Source organism: Mustela putorius, unplaced genomic scaffold (assembly GCF_011764305.1).
Source record: "Mustela putorius furo isolate JIRA1106 unplaced genomic scaffold, ASM1176430v1.1 tig00000145_pilon_pilon_pilon, whole genome shotgun sequence".
NCBI lineage: Eukaryota > Metazoa > Chordata > Mammalia > Carnivora > Mustelidae > Mustela > Mustela putorius.
This window is the reverse complement of record NW_025421294.1, coordinates 18,759,590-18,776,554: the sequence shown is the minus strand read 5'-3', so window position 1 is coordinate 18,776,554 and position 16,965 is coordinate 18,759,590. Positions and strand designations below refer to the sequence as shown.

The 16,965-nt window shown below is 43.9% G+C and overlaps 1 protein-coding gene across 5 annotated transcripts in view; it reads left to right on the top strand.

Annotated features, from left to right (window-relative positions):
• Positions 1 to 9,122, top strand: part of ARHGAP26 (Rho GTPase activating protein 26) — a 437,396-nt gene extending 428,274 nt beyond the window's left edge. For all 5 annotated transcript variants that reach the window (XM_045075346.1, XM_045075348.1, XM_045075347.1 and 2 more), the window contains one exon: positions 3,164 to 9,122. In XM_045075346.1, the coding sequence (XP_044931281.1) occupies positions 3,164 to 3,252 (89 nt within the window). In that variant the 3' untranslated portion in view covers positions 3,253 to 9,122. The remainder of the gene's footprint in view (positions 1 to 3,163) is intronic.
• Positions 9,123 to 16,965: the final 7,843 nt, after the last annotated feature.

Sequence of the window (16,965 nt, the reverse complement as noted above, 5' to 3'; positions counted from 1 at the left end):
GCTATAGTGGTTAGACCATAGCCTCTTTGGTCAGATGCCCTGGGTTCAGATCCACCTCCATTCCCCGTCAGCTTGTAATATTGGGCAAGATGCTTAAACTCTCTGAGCCTCAGTTTCTTATCAGTAAAATGAGGCTAATAGCAGAATCAACTCCACAGTCATTCTGAAGATGAAAGGAGTTGGTACAGGCAAAGCATTAGCAAAAAGCCACCACTTGGCATGTACATATATATGTATATGTGCATTCTTAGTATGTGCATATGTATCATTCTTATCCCCATATAAAGATCACATTATCTGGTTGAATATAGGTGCAGTGGTTTGTAAAAGGGCATGGTCTCTGGAGTCAAACAAGCTGGGTTCAAACACTAGTTCTACCATTGTGATCCTGCTGTACAAATTAATTTATGTTTCTGACCCTTAATTTTCTCATCTGTAAAGTACAGATAGTAAAATGCAAGCTAGGATCTTTAGGATCAAATAAACTGATGTATGTCTAAAGCTCTCAGTCCATTGGCTCCTTCCCAGGCACTGTTAGCTTCTGTCATAATTCACCAGGCAGAGGGGAGTCACTGGGTGAGACAGTACAGACTAAGTGTCCTTTAAAAAAGGGGGAAGCAAAGCTTAACACATTTAAACAATGTTAATAGGACCCATGAATAATGTACAGAATGTACCATGAGCATTCCAGGAGTTTGGAGAAAAGAGGGTACAGGTAGACCAGAATCCATGCCAGTATTTATGAAGGAAGTAGGGCTTCAGCTGAGCCATGAAGTGGGAGGACAGGAAACAGAAGACAACAGAAGCTGGGAGGACATCTGATGTTGCCTCCCTCCTCTAGCAGTGAATGAGAATTTGCATTTTCTTATTACCACCCTCGTTACAGAGGCATTTTGGCACAGAAAAGTCATAACCCTTACCTTTCTTTGGATGAGTTAAAAAGACAGATCCCTGGGCCTCCCTCCTAGAGATTGTGTTTTAACTGGCATGCCTTAGGGTCCAAGACTGCAGTTTTAATAACCATCTAGGTGATTTGGGTGGTCTGCTACCATGCCTTGATGAACCCAGCTTGAAGACCCCCGTGAATCCCAGTCTAACCTGAGGGCTGCACCGTCCCCTGCCGTCTCCTGTGACACAGCTCCTGTTCTTCAATATGGAGGACCTCCTTTATCCCTTCTCACTCTTCCCTTACTCTGCAAATTCCATTTTTAATGTTTGTAGACATTACTACCTCAACACCTGAGATGTGTTTGAACAGCTGGCCAGGAAGGGAGAATGTCTGAAAGTGAGGGACTACGTTTATCTGGTGGAGTAACAATTCAACTAGGAGCTCTGCTGTAAAGTGGAAGGGGTCTTTTTTTGTTTTTATTTTGTTTGGTTGGTTGGTTATTCTTTCTAGGCCTTTTATTTTGGGGAGTGAGTTTGTTTGTTTGTTTTGGTTCTGAACATTTGAGGTTCCCCTAAGCTTGGGTGGGTATTGAGACCAGGCCATTACTGGGAGAGAGCCTTGTTGAGCAGTCCAAGTGACTGGTGAAATGATGCAGGATCCGCTGTTGACTAGCCCAGCTGTGTCGTGGCTCTCTGCTGATTGCTTTCTCCATGCTGGCCCCTGGAACTTCACAAGAACTCACTGACAGAGTACCAGTTTATAGGTACAGAAATTAAGTGATCTTAACATTGTAAGCTGGGTGGCTGGGCAGAAGGCGGTGGTGTTTGGGTGCTAGTATCTTAGAGGTAGGTTGAGAGTTTCATCATTGGTGAGGACGGATTGCTTTTAAGTTGTGTTGTGTTCTTCCGTGGCACTTTTCTTCCAGACTCCTCCTTGTGTGGGCGTCATGAATCTGAAGTACCCTTACTATTTCTGGTTTATTCATGAAGCCTAGTGATACAAAATTATGCAAGCATTGTGGAGGCCAACTAATAGATGTTTGAGCTTGTCTTTTCCTGAAGAAGCTTTCAAGATTACATTGACGTTGATCTCCTATAAGCCTCAATGTGTGTCCTTTTGCTACTCCCCCATTGCTTCCTTTTGTCTCTATACTTGCTTCTTTCCCTAAAAACTGAAACTAGAGTTATATAGTAGCAATGGGGGCGGAAATGCTTTTCTAAAACAAGCTCAGGAAGTCACTTAATTAGCCTAGGAAGGGAATAAAAGAAAATTCATTCTTTCCAAACAATCTCAGAAAATTGGACTTTTCCTAACACACTAAGAGCAAATACATTGCCGTTCCCATTAAGAGTGATCTGTATATTCCTAGTTTACAAGCATGAATATCCGCGCCCCCCCCCCCAGGTCCCGTGATTCCTTCTCTTTTTCCTCCTGCTATTGAACTTTGCAGACTCAGCTGGATTTTATATAATCTTTACAAGATCACTAATTTCCATGAAGATGGATTGTGATAGCACAGAAATGAGTGGGGTTTTTTTTGGGGGGGGGGATATTGAAAAATCAAAGAACTGGAGATTTTGAAAGTCGCAAGAAAGAGAGGAAGAAGACAGCTTTCAGTATCGTATGTAGGAGGGAGGAAAATTCTAGAGAACGGCAAAGAAAACTAAGGTTATGTGTGGAACCGAGAGGGGGCTGTTCAAAGGCTATGCAAAAAACCCAAACAGAATTTGCAGGGAGGTTGGAAGCAGAGGGTAAGGATTTAAAAGGAAGTGAAATTCATAATTAGATTAGTAAAATGCATGCTAGATAGCTTTAAAGATGAGTTCTTAGCATTCCTCCAAGGCACTCTACTGGCTACAAAGGCAGTCCTGGGTAGGTAGATGGATTGGGGGGATGGATGGATAGATGGATGGATGGTTAGATAAATTTATGGATGGAGCACTGTAACTGACTTCTAACCTAAAAAAGTAGAGATTTGTCACCTCTTTCTGGTTTAAACCAGCAACTTCAGAAAGTCTAGGAAACTCCTAAAATTCTGTGTAAAATTTCGAACGTCTTTGTTTCCTTTTCTGTTACAAAGAACATTTGGAGTAACCTTTATTGAAAAACTTATGTCCCACAAAAAGTTAAGAAGCCCTGGTTTAAACAAGTCCTGGAAATGTGGAATATAACAAGCGATTGCACTCATTTGTTCTCATGTGCACACACATCTGCCACCTGCCCTACCTGTAACATCTTCTCTTCTCGCTCTCTCTCTCCCCTCTTCCGGTACAGTTCATCCATCTCAGGAGCCTGGCTGGTTGGAGGGGACTCTCGACGGAAAGACTGGCCTCATACCTGAGAACTACGTGGAGTTCCTCTAACTGGTGACCCCAGCAGACCTGCTGAGCTTTCCATGGTGTCCATGACAACTGCTGATTCCAGTGTTGTAGGCCATTTCTCTTTGCCACTGAGAAATGTGGGGTGATTGACTAAGTTACCACCTGTCAACACGAATGTTTCTATGAACTCTGGTGTCACCCATCCCCATGATCATGTCAGCTGGCATGTGGTGATACTGCACGGAACAGAAGTAAATCAGCAGGGGAGGCCATTTGATTTCGATAATCAAGAGAAAGGCTTACGAAGTCGTTCCTCTCATTTAGCTCCCTAAATAGGGAGCATTCGTTTTGTTTCAATAGTCACCCAAATCCAAAAAAAGAAGTAAGAAAGATGTATGTAGTCTTCAAGAGCATGCAATGTAGCTAAGTCTAACGGGGCTGGGCATTGGCTCTGAGGTCCAGGCTGGGCCCGTTGCTTCTGTTTACAGTAGATACTCTCTCTACTCCATCTCTAAATACTTGAGACCCACAGTGCTACAGGCAGCTGGGTCTGTCTGGTTGCATGCAGGAGAGAGAGGGGTTACAGCACTGTTTACATAAGATGCAATCTCTCACCATCTCCAAGCAGCCTTGGCCAAACATCAGCAGAATTCAGCTCAGTCCTCTCGTGCAAGGGAACACAACCCCACCCCCATGTTCCCCCTCCCAAGCTAGGAACTTCTTTGCCACCAAGAGCTGCCATCACCTCGTAACCACGGCAACCCAACCTACTCTGAAACCAAACCAAAAAAAAAAAAAAAAAAACCACTCTTTTTGCATGACATATTTTTTCTTCTCCCTTTTTGGTCATTTTTTGAATGATTTGCCAACCACCTGAAGCAGAAGGTCAAGGAATTAGAGTGGTCTGCTTGGGGCAGACAGAATAGCAGCTGGGAACTCTTTCCTTTCTGGTGAATTTTAGCAGCATCAGGATATATTTGGAACAAACTCTAGTAACCTCTTGAGATTAAATTATATACAGGCTTAATACTTCTGCTCTTCCATGCAACTAGTGTTTGCTTTCTAGGGGGCAATGTGCTGCCTCCTCATGGGTGACATCCTCCCCTCCCCTCGACTTGTTCACTCATGGTCTCCCATTCCATGTCCCTTCTCCTGCCCTTGACTGCCTCTAGCCCCTCACTTACATTGGCGGTGCCCTGGGCTGCTGAGCACTGGTGCCCTGGCAGCTTTCAAGGATGATTCCCAGGCTAACTGTATGGCCTGTAGTTTTAAAGGATATATATGTTCACTGCCACTCAGAAAAAGGGAATTGTTTCTCAGGCTTTTGAGGCACAAGACTTATATTGTAAGCCATTTTGATCCAGGAGAACACCAAAAGGTTGGGGCTTGGAAGGTAGCATGGGTACCTTCTAAGAAAGAGAATTTCCTGGTCCAGAAGGGGCTGGGTCTTGTGCAAGACTGCCAGGAGTAGGGAAGTTGGGTCTGGATATATCACAGTCACTTGGCCTTCAAAGGAACAGAGTTCCCAGTATCTTCCACTTTAGAATGTCCTTGCAAGAGTGACTCTGGGCAGACAGACTCCAAACTAATGATGGACTCTTAAGCTCCCCAGGAGCCCCCTCGGGTTGGCAGCATCGCCCCAGAGTGTTTCCTGCTTCTGGAACTCCTCTTTAGGGAAGTTGAAAGAAGAAAAGAAAAACTTGAATTGTGTTGAATTACTGTATCTTTTACTTTTTTTTTTTTTTTGAAAAGATAAACTTGTAAATAGAGTGATTTGAAATATTATATGGTGAAGTTTTATATTTGATAATCTTTAAGCTAGCACTCCACACATTTAAACTTTGATTGTTGAGTAGGTGTGTGTAAGAGGGAGAGAGAAGGCAAGGTTGAAGAGAGTCAGGGTCATCCCTTCTCTGGCCTTGAGGAAGGAGGACACATTTCTAGGGACTCTCTGCTGGCTCTTGTTGGTGGGCGTGACACACTGATGGTATTCGGTGGTCTTTATCCACCTGTGTTTTTGAGCTTTTCTTGGGCTTTGAATTTGGAGAGAGAAAGAGCATTTTCAGGCAATGAATTTTTCGAAGAATTCTTGCTCAGTAGTAAGATGAAGCTCAGGATTCAAATAAGTGGGGATAGGAGTTAGATTTTTTTTTTTTTTTTCATTTTTCTTCTCAGGTGTATTTCTTGGTACCCCAAGATGTCAGAACAGAAGGCGACGGGGCTGTCGCATGTTACTTATATCTTACTCCTCTGCACATCTTCCAAGGCTGTACACATGAGGCCAAGCTATTTTGTAAATGTCATGTGTGTGTCTACGTTCTAGGAAAAACTGGCTTCTTAGGATCTTGGGTCCTCAGTATGCTGCTGCTTTCCCTTTCTTTCCTTTCTTTTTCATCTCAAGTTTCATATAACCCCAAAATAGAAGAAAAACTCCAAAAGGGATGTAGGCTGTGCTGTTGTTAGAGCTTTATAGATGACTTGAAGTTTAAAGGAGTTTGTCATTGTGATTCAGTTGATCAGCTCAAGGATTACCCAGCTATTATGCAAGAGTTCAACCAGCAGCAAGTGAGACACTACCACTACCAATTCAGAGAGCAAGAATTAAGACTGGATGAGACCAAGATAGGACTCAGCAAAGCTATCACTGAAAACCCAAGAAAGTACACACCAACTGGCTACACTTACTCCATGTAGACTTGGGACAGCTGCGGAACCTGTTCAGTGGGGCTTGCGGGGACAAGCATGGTCTGTGCTTTCTAAATGTCAGGAACCCCACATAATGTTGTTGTTGTTGTTGTTGTTGTTGTTGTTTTTAACACATTTGATGTTTTAAATTGTCACCTGCCTTACTGGAACCTTAACTAGAGCTAAAATGGAGGAGCAGAAGGCCCAGGCTGTGATTTGGGAGCTCCTCACTGAAGCATAGCTGTCAACACTTAGCCCCAGCTTGACCACTTGGAAGCCTCTTCAGTTGGCTCTGATTTGAAGCCGGAGGGAAATGGAACTGCTGCCAACGCGAATTTTTAGGTAGACCCCTTCCCAGCTTCCCTGTGGCCATGCTGGGGCTGTGACAGATGGCTGCTCTGCTCCCTTTCCCCAGCCAGGCTCACCTCCTCCTCATTTGCTGCAGAACTGGAGATACCATTAAGAATATGAGCCAAGAAACAGGGAAGGAATTTGATGACTAAAAGGAGTCTTTACTCTCTTTACTGTCTATGCCCCTCTCCCATTCCTAATTCTGCTCAAATAGGGAACTTTGGGGCAGATTAGGAGAGTGAACAAGGTATCAGAATGGAGGACTGTGGACCAAGATCCCTGAGCTTTCCGAGGAACCTTGTGTTTCTTCTGTAAGGCACTTCGGTGATGCACACAGAGCCCGAATCTTTACTTGGGCATCATGATTCGTCTCACTCGTCCATCAGGTACTCAAGAAGTCCATAGCTACAGAATTCCATGCTGTGAAAGATACTAGTTTCAAATCCCTGCCGCCAATTCCCTTGCTCAAGATATTCTCTTCTGTGTTCAAAAATCAATGTATAGGGACGGACCCTGTATAGCACAGCCTTCCTTAGTATCTTATAATTGGAGCCAGTTTCTCGCTTAGTGTTTTAATATTTCTGCAGCCAATATGCATTTACTTCTGTCAGACCAAACTGTCTTTTACAACGTAATTCTAGTTCATTCCCTTTTGCTGAGTGCTTTTTGGACAGAGAGGCAAACAGAAAGAAGCTAAGCAATCAAGCATTGGCAGGTTGGCATCAGCAGGACAGAGCCATGCTACTGACAAGACTATTTCAGGCATTCCCAGGACTCCACAGTTTGTGTGCCATGCCTGTAGCTCAGAGGGAAGTCCTTTTACGAACTGCGTCTCCTGACAACAGCAAGCCCAGTCACCCCAGAAGTTCTGTCTTGACTACAGAGACTGCAAAAACATCTATGGTTGAAGCATGGGGAGACAGAAATAACCAGCCAAAGGTAATTTGCTCCCCTATTCATGAGTCTTTATTGGTACCTTTCATCCTCTGGCTTCTGTTTCCAAAAGCAAGTCTAGACCAATAGTTTCATAGACAACAGGAGTCCCAGGTACAACAGTGGCCACCATGGCACTCAGAGTTTGCCCTAGTACAGAATATTTTATGAGTAACTATATTAATGCAGTAGGTAGCCAGCCTTGAAGAAACCAAATAACTACCTAGCTTTAAAAGGAATGTCCCAGGTATTCTATCTCCAGAGTTATCTGTCATCTTTGGCAAACTTGACAGTAATCAATTACCTAGACAACCTTGCCCCACATGTCTTTTAAGGCAACTGGGTGTCCTCTCACACACCCTTAGCTGGTGTTTAAAAAATTCATCTCGCGTTCAAATGTGTTTGGCAGCCATGCTGATCAGCTGGGTGCTGAACCACTTCTCTGTAATTGTAGCATCAAAATGACAACAGCAGAGCAATGAACCTTGCACAATCCTACAGCATGCCTGAGACGAGACTCCCAACAAGTAATAATTAGCTTTTCTCCTTTCGCCGCCTACAGTACTTATCTAACTAAAGAACTTCCCAAAGCAGAGGGAGAGACCATATAGAGAATCCAGATGTCATTCAGAGCCACCAGCCCTGGCTGAAATGTGGTCTTCTGATGGAAGTGCTGTATTCTGGGGTGAAAAGGCTTGGATGTCAAGTGGTGCAGGGAGTGGAGAAAAAGAGAAAAGTAAACCACACTGAAGAACTGGGTGGTGGGGGGGGGTTGCTGGTTAGGAGGAATAAATATAGTTCTTAATGGGGAAAGATCAACTACAGAAAAAGTTCACAACTGATACTTTTATAAAAGTTTTAATAGCACTCTACAAATGGAAATGCCTTTCAAGGTAGAATGCTATAGTGACAAAAGCCTTGGGGTAGTCCTAGACCCATATAAGAATAGCAATTACTATTACATGAAAATTCTTTTGAGTGTAATCAGAACCAGAGTATCGATAATCAAAAATGTCCAATTTCCCTGAAGCAGTCCTGGAAGGGTCAAGACATTCTACAAAGTTGTCCCTACAGACACCTAAGAGCAACTCCCTTGGGTATCCAGATGCCAGGATCACACTGGTACCTGTGGAAAGAGGTTCATGTGGTGACTAAAGTGTCTGTGTATTAGTGTGTGTTTATGCGCACACACATCTACATCAGTAAAGATACAGACACTCATGTAGATACCCACAGAAGCTGGCAGCCGCTGAGACTTGGCAGCCTATTAAGATTTCAAATTGGAGAACAAGAGAAACGAGAGGCTGTTGATTGTCAAAATGATCAAAGATGTAAATTAAGTGCCATTTTAAAACTTCATATTTATCAAATGGTTACTATCTACAGCTGTATTCCTTATTAACTTATTAAAAGTCGTGTAGGAGAACAGATCAAACTCATAAACCTTTAGTAGCTACTACTAGGCTAGTAGTCACAAGCACTCTAAAAGACATTTTGTCCATATTTTGGAGAAGAAAATATTTGCATGTTTATCTCCTAATTTAGGCTACTTTTGAGTATACTGTAAAGTGCTGTGTGATAGATTATCAATAAAGTACTTAAAAATGGCACTTTAATTTTTTTAAACCATAAATTATGCACTGTTTTAAACTTCAGTATTGAATATTGACTGGTGTGTAGAATCCAATTCTGTAATTAAAAAGTAATTTGTGACTAGAATAGAACTTTTTCTCTGTTCTTAGTAAAATAGTCTTGCCATGTTGAGGCTGGTTTTTTTTTAAATGTGCTTTTGCGTCACTAAGTGTATCTGTAAGGAAAATCCAGTTTCTGTTGAGTGGCCTCTGAAACTTGGCTTTCTTTCATTTGCTTGGTTTATGTGACAATCTTTATGAAACGAGTGGAAGTATGATTTTTGAATTAAATGACTTTTCCATTTGGTGGCATGTTTGTTTCTTGAGTTTCTGATAAAGTTTTGACATGATGCCTATTTTCATATTTCTTCAAATAAGAGTGTAAAGACATGCTCACAGTTCCAGGTCTGGGTCCCTGTGGTCGCTGGGAACAACCGCAGTGCTGATTTTTGACCTGCTGTGGAGAGCTTCGCTTTCTTTTAGGAAAGAGCTAATGCTAGTGAACTTGAGGAGCTATGAAGCATATCAACGAAGCCCTGGAAATCCATATTCTATTTAATGTTTCTGACTTTATCTCCTGGAAGCTATAGTTGTTTTTATTCTTCCTGAATTCGGTTTTCAAAACCACTCTTTTGTGGAAGATCATTATACCATGTGGGATAGTCAAAGAGCCACAACACAGGCAGTCCCCCCACAAGCTCAGTGTGTCCCACAGGTTTGTACATCATTTGTTTAGAACTTGTAACATGTCCCAGGCTGGCTTCTATTACCGAGTCTTCTCATTCATCATGTTCCTTCCAGACATATTCAGAGTTGCAACCCGGAACCCAGGTTTATAACGGACTTCCCACCTTCTGTTGTGAGCACAGAGGGCTCAGAAGGAGAGGGCAGGAGGAGACGCTGGCAGAGGAGGAGGAGAGTGGGGCTCCCTGCTGCCTGGTTTTTGGGGGTGCCCACTTGAGTGCGTGGGTCACACATGAGCTGCTCACACTGTGCTCGCTTGTCACTTAAGAAGGCACTGGCTTCCCCCTGTGAACAGCACAAGCTTTCAGCCCTTGTGCCGTCATGGAGCTTATGCCTGCCCTGGAAAATTCTCCAAGCATCTGAAGCCTCCTACATGCATGAGGTCACACGGCACCTAGGGGAGACCTTCTGAGTGGCACACACAGCTAACTATGTCCATCGTGGGAGCATGAGATACATGGTATGTATTTGTGTGCTATCTTTGTCCTTGGCCTTTCTAACAGACTTGGCAATCCTTTCACCTTTTGTGTCTTTTTAACAGAAAAGATTTCATTTTCATTTTGATTTTAGTAGCCACTCTGCAGAGCTCAAATGGCCCTACTACGCCTTGTGGTTGGTTTGTTGTTCTTCACTTGTGAGCTCTGGCTGCCTGATTGGTTAGAAGAGTACCACGGTTAGAAATGGGCTGGACTGACACTTGAAATTAGGTAAACAAAGGATTTTCTTAGACCCCACATATGTAATTAAATCAGGGCTTTAATTCCATCTTAGTTCTTGCAGTCTCTGCTCTAGTACCACACATCTCTCCTACCCTAATATGTCAATGTCATTGGCTCGCCCTCTTTTTAATAACACTAAGCTGCAACTAACTAACTAGGCTGGGTTAGGCAGAATTGCCAGAGCTCCACCAGCATGGGAGCCAAAGGAGCCTCTAACCAATGCAGTAAGTGCTTGGTGGTAGGGGCGAGAGGCTCCTGCATGGGAGGGTGCAAATAACCATCTGCAGGCTGGGGCATTCCAACCAGGGTTGCATCTCTCACACTGGCATCCTACACACCCAGGCATCATCAGTCCGTGGGGACCAAAGCAGGAAGCTTTTAATTTGAAAGTCAGAAACCACGACCCACTGTACTCAGCAACGCCAGTCACACTGTGCATCTCATCTCCTGTAATTCACCCCATGAGGCGGGCCCCAGCCTCGGTTTGCTAAAACCCTGGTAGCTAATAAGCCTTCACAAGGCCAACCAGCGAATTAATCAAGACTTGAATTCATTTGGGGCTTTAGGTACAAAAATCACATCTTACCCTCCAAGTCTTGAGCACACCATCAAATTAAAATTTTTTATTCTGACACTATGGCTCTATGTCCTCTTTGTAGTTTTTCTGATAAGTTACTGGAAAGATGTTTTTTAAATGAACTTCTGCCTTCTCTGAACCTTTCTCAGTAAAGCAGCTTGCCTCTCCTGTGTTAAATGCAGTGAAGTAATGGCAGTAAAGGGTCGCCCGTTTTTTCCTACCTTTTCTCCTCTCACACCATTTGGCCCCTTCATATGTCTTTGTGTCACCCATTCAGTTTTCGTCATAAAATGTGTAGTGTCATCTTCTTAGTTAACAACTCCATAAGGGCAAAGACCAGGTTTTGCTCACCCGTGTCCATTCAGCTCCCAGCCCAGGGCCTGGCCCAGTACATGTCTAGTAGCCTCTGGGTGGGCTGACCGAGTGACCAAAAGTGGAAGAGTGCTGCTTGGCCCTGTATTCCTCCTTCCTGTTGGACTCTACAGTTCTTGTTGAAAGAAAGAAATTGGGTGTCATTAGACTTGGGTTCTTGAACACAAGGTGACTTTGTGACCTCTGGCAAGCTCCTCCATTCGCTCACGTCCTGGGATTTCAGCTCCTTGTAAGGGGACTTCCCACCCTTCATCCAGGCACACACATTCTTTCCCATCCCGCTCCCTAGTGCTTGGTACAAGAAGCCATCTGGATAAGCAGATGACAGAGAGCCAAAGACCCTTCACTGTTATCTGAATTGCTTATGGGCAGTTTTATGAACTTCATACCAGGCTCAAGCCTGCCTTCAAGCAAAGCCACATCAGAATCACCCCCCAAAATAAAAAGTGTTCTTTTTTTGAAGACCCTTCCAGGAAATTCCACATTATCCCATGGGAATTTGGTCTGGCATCTAACATTCTCACTAAGGGAATTCTCTGTGTCTAACTTAAGTTTCCCATGATGCAGCTTAATGTCCATTTCCTTTCTGTTTTTCCTTGGAGTGGGGAACCACTTGCCTCATTTTTTTTTTTTTTCAGAGAAATCACCCTCCTTTTTTGTGATTCCATCCAGCAAGCACTTCTGGACCATCTCTATGTACCAGGAACTCCTGCGACCGGGACTTAAAAGACATGATCTCTGTCCTCAGGGAACTCCTAGTTGGGCTTCGCGACAGGGACGTGTATGAAAAGCCACACATGCCATGTGACGTGTCTACCTGCTGTGTGGCAGATTGTCTTGGGCTCTGTGAAAGAGGGCCTTTCTGTTTGGGAGGCAGGTACCAGAGAAAGCTTCACAGAAGTGACGTTGGAGAGGGATCTCAAAAGGGGAGAGGAGTTTGGCACCTAGACCACTGGAGAAGTGTCCCAGGCTCAAGGATGGCAAGGACTGAGGCATGGAGGGGAGAGAGAGAGAGGGAGGTGAGTTGGGTATGATTGGACATAAAGAGACAAGAGCTTCCTGGAAAACTGTACGTTTGTCTGGTCACCCTCACCCGCTCCCCACATTGTCCTCTAGGCTTCTGTTTTCTCCCAATGACCACCAATATCAGCTAACATGAATTACAGTCTTACTAGACATGAGACACTATTATAAATGCATTAACTCACTGAATCCTCAAAACTCATGAGAAATACTATAATTACTCCTATTTTATAGATGAGGAAACAGGATCAGGGAGGTCACACAAGCTAGGAAGTGGTGAAACTTAAATTTTAGGATAGGTCTGTCTGCTTCTGGAGCCCATATGCTCTTAACTTTAAAAAATTTCCTTATAGGTATACACACATGATCTTACATAAATGTGTAAGCATTTTTTAACAGCATGGAAGTTTTTCCTTCTGCCTTTGGCTTGGTTCTTCCATCCCCCACCTAAGCATCCTCAAACCTGACATCAACAACCTCATTATGTCCTTTTTAGTAGTGAGCCCTTCAAAACGGGCTCTGACAAATAAGTGTTTGTCTCCCACAAACACTTAGCTTTGGTTCCCTATTGGCCAGAATAAGAACAGGATATGTTTTGAATAAAAACTTTCTTTTCTCCTAGGAGTCCTGTGCTCACTCCTTTTGGGTGAATAGTTTCCCCATTTCTGGATCTCTCTGCAGACACTCCTGGTTATCTGGGCAGCCCCACGGACTCCAGCTGCAATCCTTGGCTGGTCTCAGCATCCTTAAGACACTGCAAGGAGACAGCCTCTGTGGAAGGCCAGCCATGTTTTGTTGGCTGGAAATATGTAGTGCGCACATTTTTTAAAATTTTACAATTTAAAAACAGTCCCTCTCCCCACCCTGATCCAGCTGCCGACAACAGACCATCAGGCTCTTATGGGATTGCCAGGGAAATCCCATGAGCATGTGTCTTTTTGTGGGAGAGCCAGTGTATCTAGCCTGATCTGCGAATGCTTAAAAAAAGAGAATCTCCTTGGCATTTTAACCCCCTCTTGAACTTAATGAGATTTGAAAAAAAAATCAGAGCTAGAGGAGTTAACAAGAGAAGTCAAGGCAGACAATGGTCAGTACTTGTGGGACTTCCTCAAAGGCAGGATGGGAATCATCCAGGTCTCTGCTGTCAGAGGCGTAGAGCTGTTGCATGTCAAGATGACAGTGATCAAGTAAGTCTCATTTATGGAGCAGTTCCATTGTACTAACTGCTTTCACATGCATCATCTTATTAATCCTCCCATCAACCCTGTGAAATAGGCCCTGTTCCTCCCCTCTTCTGTAGATGAGGAAGCCAAGTATTAGACCAGGTAACTTGTTCAGAGTCACTAAGCCAATAAGTAACAGAGCAGACAAGGAACCCCAGCAAAACTGATACCTCAGCTTACCCTCAATTCCCACCCTGTCCCCAGACGAGAAGGTGTTGGAAGCTCCTGCCCTTGAATGCTCTTTATTTCCCTGGCCCTGATGGAGTATTTATTATTTTTGATTTTTGGCATCCAGTACCCCTTCTGGCAAGGGCACCTCAGATTTCATTTGGGGCCCATGGATTTAGGTTCCATGGGTTTGGGTGGCAGTGTAGCAGTGGCACTGTTCTGGCCTATGAGATCATCAGATCCATCCAGCTCCAATGATTGGTTGGTTAAAGAATGGGCACAGGGCCTGGTTAAATCCACAGTGCCAGAATTTTGTCCTGGGGTAAGGTATACAGGTCACTGCAGGGTCACTGATATTCTTCCTATCAGAGAAGCATAGTAAGTACCATTCCCCTGACCTGCAAATGACTTCTTTTTTTTTTTTTTTTATTTAAGATTTTATTTATTTATTTGAGAGTGAGACAGTGAGAGAACATGAGAGGCGAGAAGGTCAGAGGGAGAAGCAGACTCCCCATGGAGCTGGGAGCCCGATGCGGGACTCAATCCCGGGACTCCAGGATCATGACCTGAGCCGAAGGCAGTTGCTCAACCAGCTGAGCCACCCAGGCACCCTGCAAATGACTTCTTAATATGAACTCTGTCTGCCACTTGTCTTTATTTGAGGGCCCACATACTTTATGTTAAGTATGTATTTATTGAGATTTTAGTAGTGTACCTCTCAGGAAGTTCACTTCAGAGTACAGCAGAAGATCTGAAATATTAATTGCAATATGAAATGGGCAAACACTGCTCTAATTTGACCAGTCCTGGAATGAGTTCACCTTGATGCCTGAACTCAGCAAGCATAACTTATTTTTAAAATTCCAGCGTTTGTTCTCTATTCTGGACCAGAAGAAGCCATGACTGGATCTCATGAGAACAGGGAGGAATTGTGTCATTCAGAGCCCTCTGACAATACTTTTCCAACCCCAGCTGATTCAAGTCACTACTTGACAATTTGGCCCATCCCAGTGGTGCATTAGTGTTGACACATTTTACCTTGGGTTTCTCATGATGGACCCCCAAGTCAGTTGCAGTTCAAAAAATGGCAATAAATCATGCTTAATCATGATATGGAACTGGATGGCATAAAGTACTCCTCAGTTCACACACCCTGGGGGCCGCACCCAGACCTGTTCAACCATCCCATGAATTCGAGTCTGAGAAACTCCCGTGTCAGAGTTCAGACCTTCAACTTCATTTGGGTGGGACTACATAGTTGGAGGCCCTGGAAGGGGGTTGGGTGATCTAATCAGACTCAGATACCTGCTGCTGCTCTTTCTCCATGATGTGCTCACAATTTTCTTGTTTCAGGGATTTCCAGATAAAGTGATTACAAATCTTATAGGAAAAACCTTCACAGGCAAGGAGGCCACTCCTGTCCCACAAAAGATAATGTTTTCACTTTTGGATAACACTTGAAAAGTCTCAAGGCTGTTTTCCTACTCCAGATTTTGACCATGGCACATGCCTGATCCAAAAACCTTTAGAAACTCTTATGGCCTGAAAGGAAAAAAAAAAAAAAAAAAAAAGGCACTATGGTATTAAGGGTGTTTCCCAGCATGGCCCCAGCATCTTTTCTCTCATGTTCCTTTATGCATTTTATGCCCCAGAGGCACCAACTCTTCATCACCTACTATGTCCACATCCAGGTGCTAGGGTTCTGTTTCCTTGTACCCTTCAGGTGAACTTGGGGTCAGATGTCCTTTACTTTTCCCACCCCAAGAAGAATAACTGTTGATTTTGCCTATTGGGCAGCCATTACTCCTTATTCTGATAACAGCACCTCATTATTTGGTCTGGAGAGCCACCCCTCCCCAACTCTCAGGTCCCATTCCTGCATCCAGTGGTAAACCTGTGATCCCAGCTAGGCCTGGAACATCAAATCAACCCAGCCAATATGACTGCTTGAGAAATGAGCCAGAACTGAATTAAGTCCAAGATCCACTGAATTTCTTAGACTGCTGTGATAAAGGACTCTCTCTCTCCATCTGAAGTAAAGAGGACTGCTGGCGGCCATATTGTTTCCTTACAGGGGGAGCTTGACTCCCAACTGGAAAACTCAAATAAGCTACCAAGAATGACACAGAAGAGCAACACTCCATGTCATGGGTCCAGAAGCATGTGAGCTTTTCTGTTACATAAGCCAATAAACTCCTATTGTGCTCAAAACAGTTTGAGTTTCATTCTTTTGCTAACAACTGAAGTCCTGAGCTCCAGATAAAGTTTCAGAGTGATTTCTGTGCAGTCCTTTCTCCCACTCAATTGTTGGATCCTTTGTCAAGAAGAAAGAGCACTGGACTTAGAGCGGAAGACCTGACATTAAGTCTGGTTCTGCTGGTTCCCATTACCTTGAAGTAATCCTTATCCTGAGTATCAGTTACCTCATCTCTAAAATGGGTCTAAGAATGCATAGCCGCTAAGGTTGTTTCCATTAAACAAAATAACACTTATTAATGAACTTTAAAAAATTCACTCTCCTTGGAAATCATCTGGATGTTTGTTACATGGTTTCATAGCCATTACTGTATTTGGCCTACCAGTCCTGGGATTGCATCTTCTGCTCCTCGAGTTCTGCCCATCACCTCTGTGAAGGACAGCCTTAACACGTCATGTGTTTCTCCCCACCTGCTTCTTCAGCATGGCCATAAGAACCATACATGGGCAGATGTGTAAGTCTAAGGTTGTCTTAATGCAGTGTCCTGTGACTGGTAGCTTGGCTTAATCACATGATGTAGTTCAATCAGCTGTTTGCTCCTGTGGATTTGACTTCCCAGGGAAATTGCCCTTATAGATGAGTGTACAAGAGGAGACATCCTGATGTTGAGCTATGACCAGTGGCCATGTTGTGCTGGGTACACATTTAAAGATACAAGGAGGCCTGTCTTTAGAGGAAGAATATTAATGCAGAGAGAACAAGCCAAATGGAACCAAGAAAGCGAGGAAAGCTGCCTCAACCTTGAATAGCTTTTTAGGTACCTGGAGTGCCTGAATATCCTTTATGTCCTGTTATGGAATTCCAAATGATCCCTCCATCCTTACAATTAACACATTGTGGTATTTGGACTAGTTTGAATAGTTTCTGCTCCTGGCAGCCAGAAGAGCCCTCCTTCGAACGATGATGGGTCCCGACGGCAATGGGGAAAACCAGAGTTTCTGTCAGCAAAATGAGTGGCCCTATGTCACGTCGTAATATGGAGTTTGTACCCTTGGGCTTCTCCTTGTTCTGGAGTTCTTGCACTAGGGAACCCACCATGAGATTTCTTCACACCAGGAGAGGCGGTGGTGTG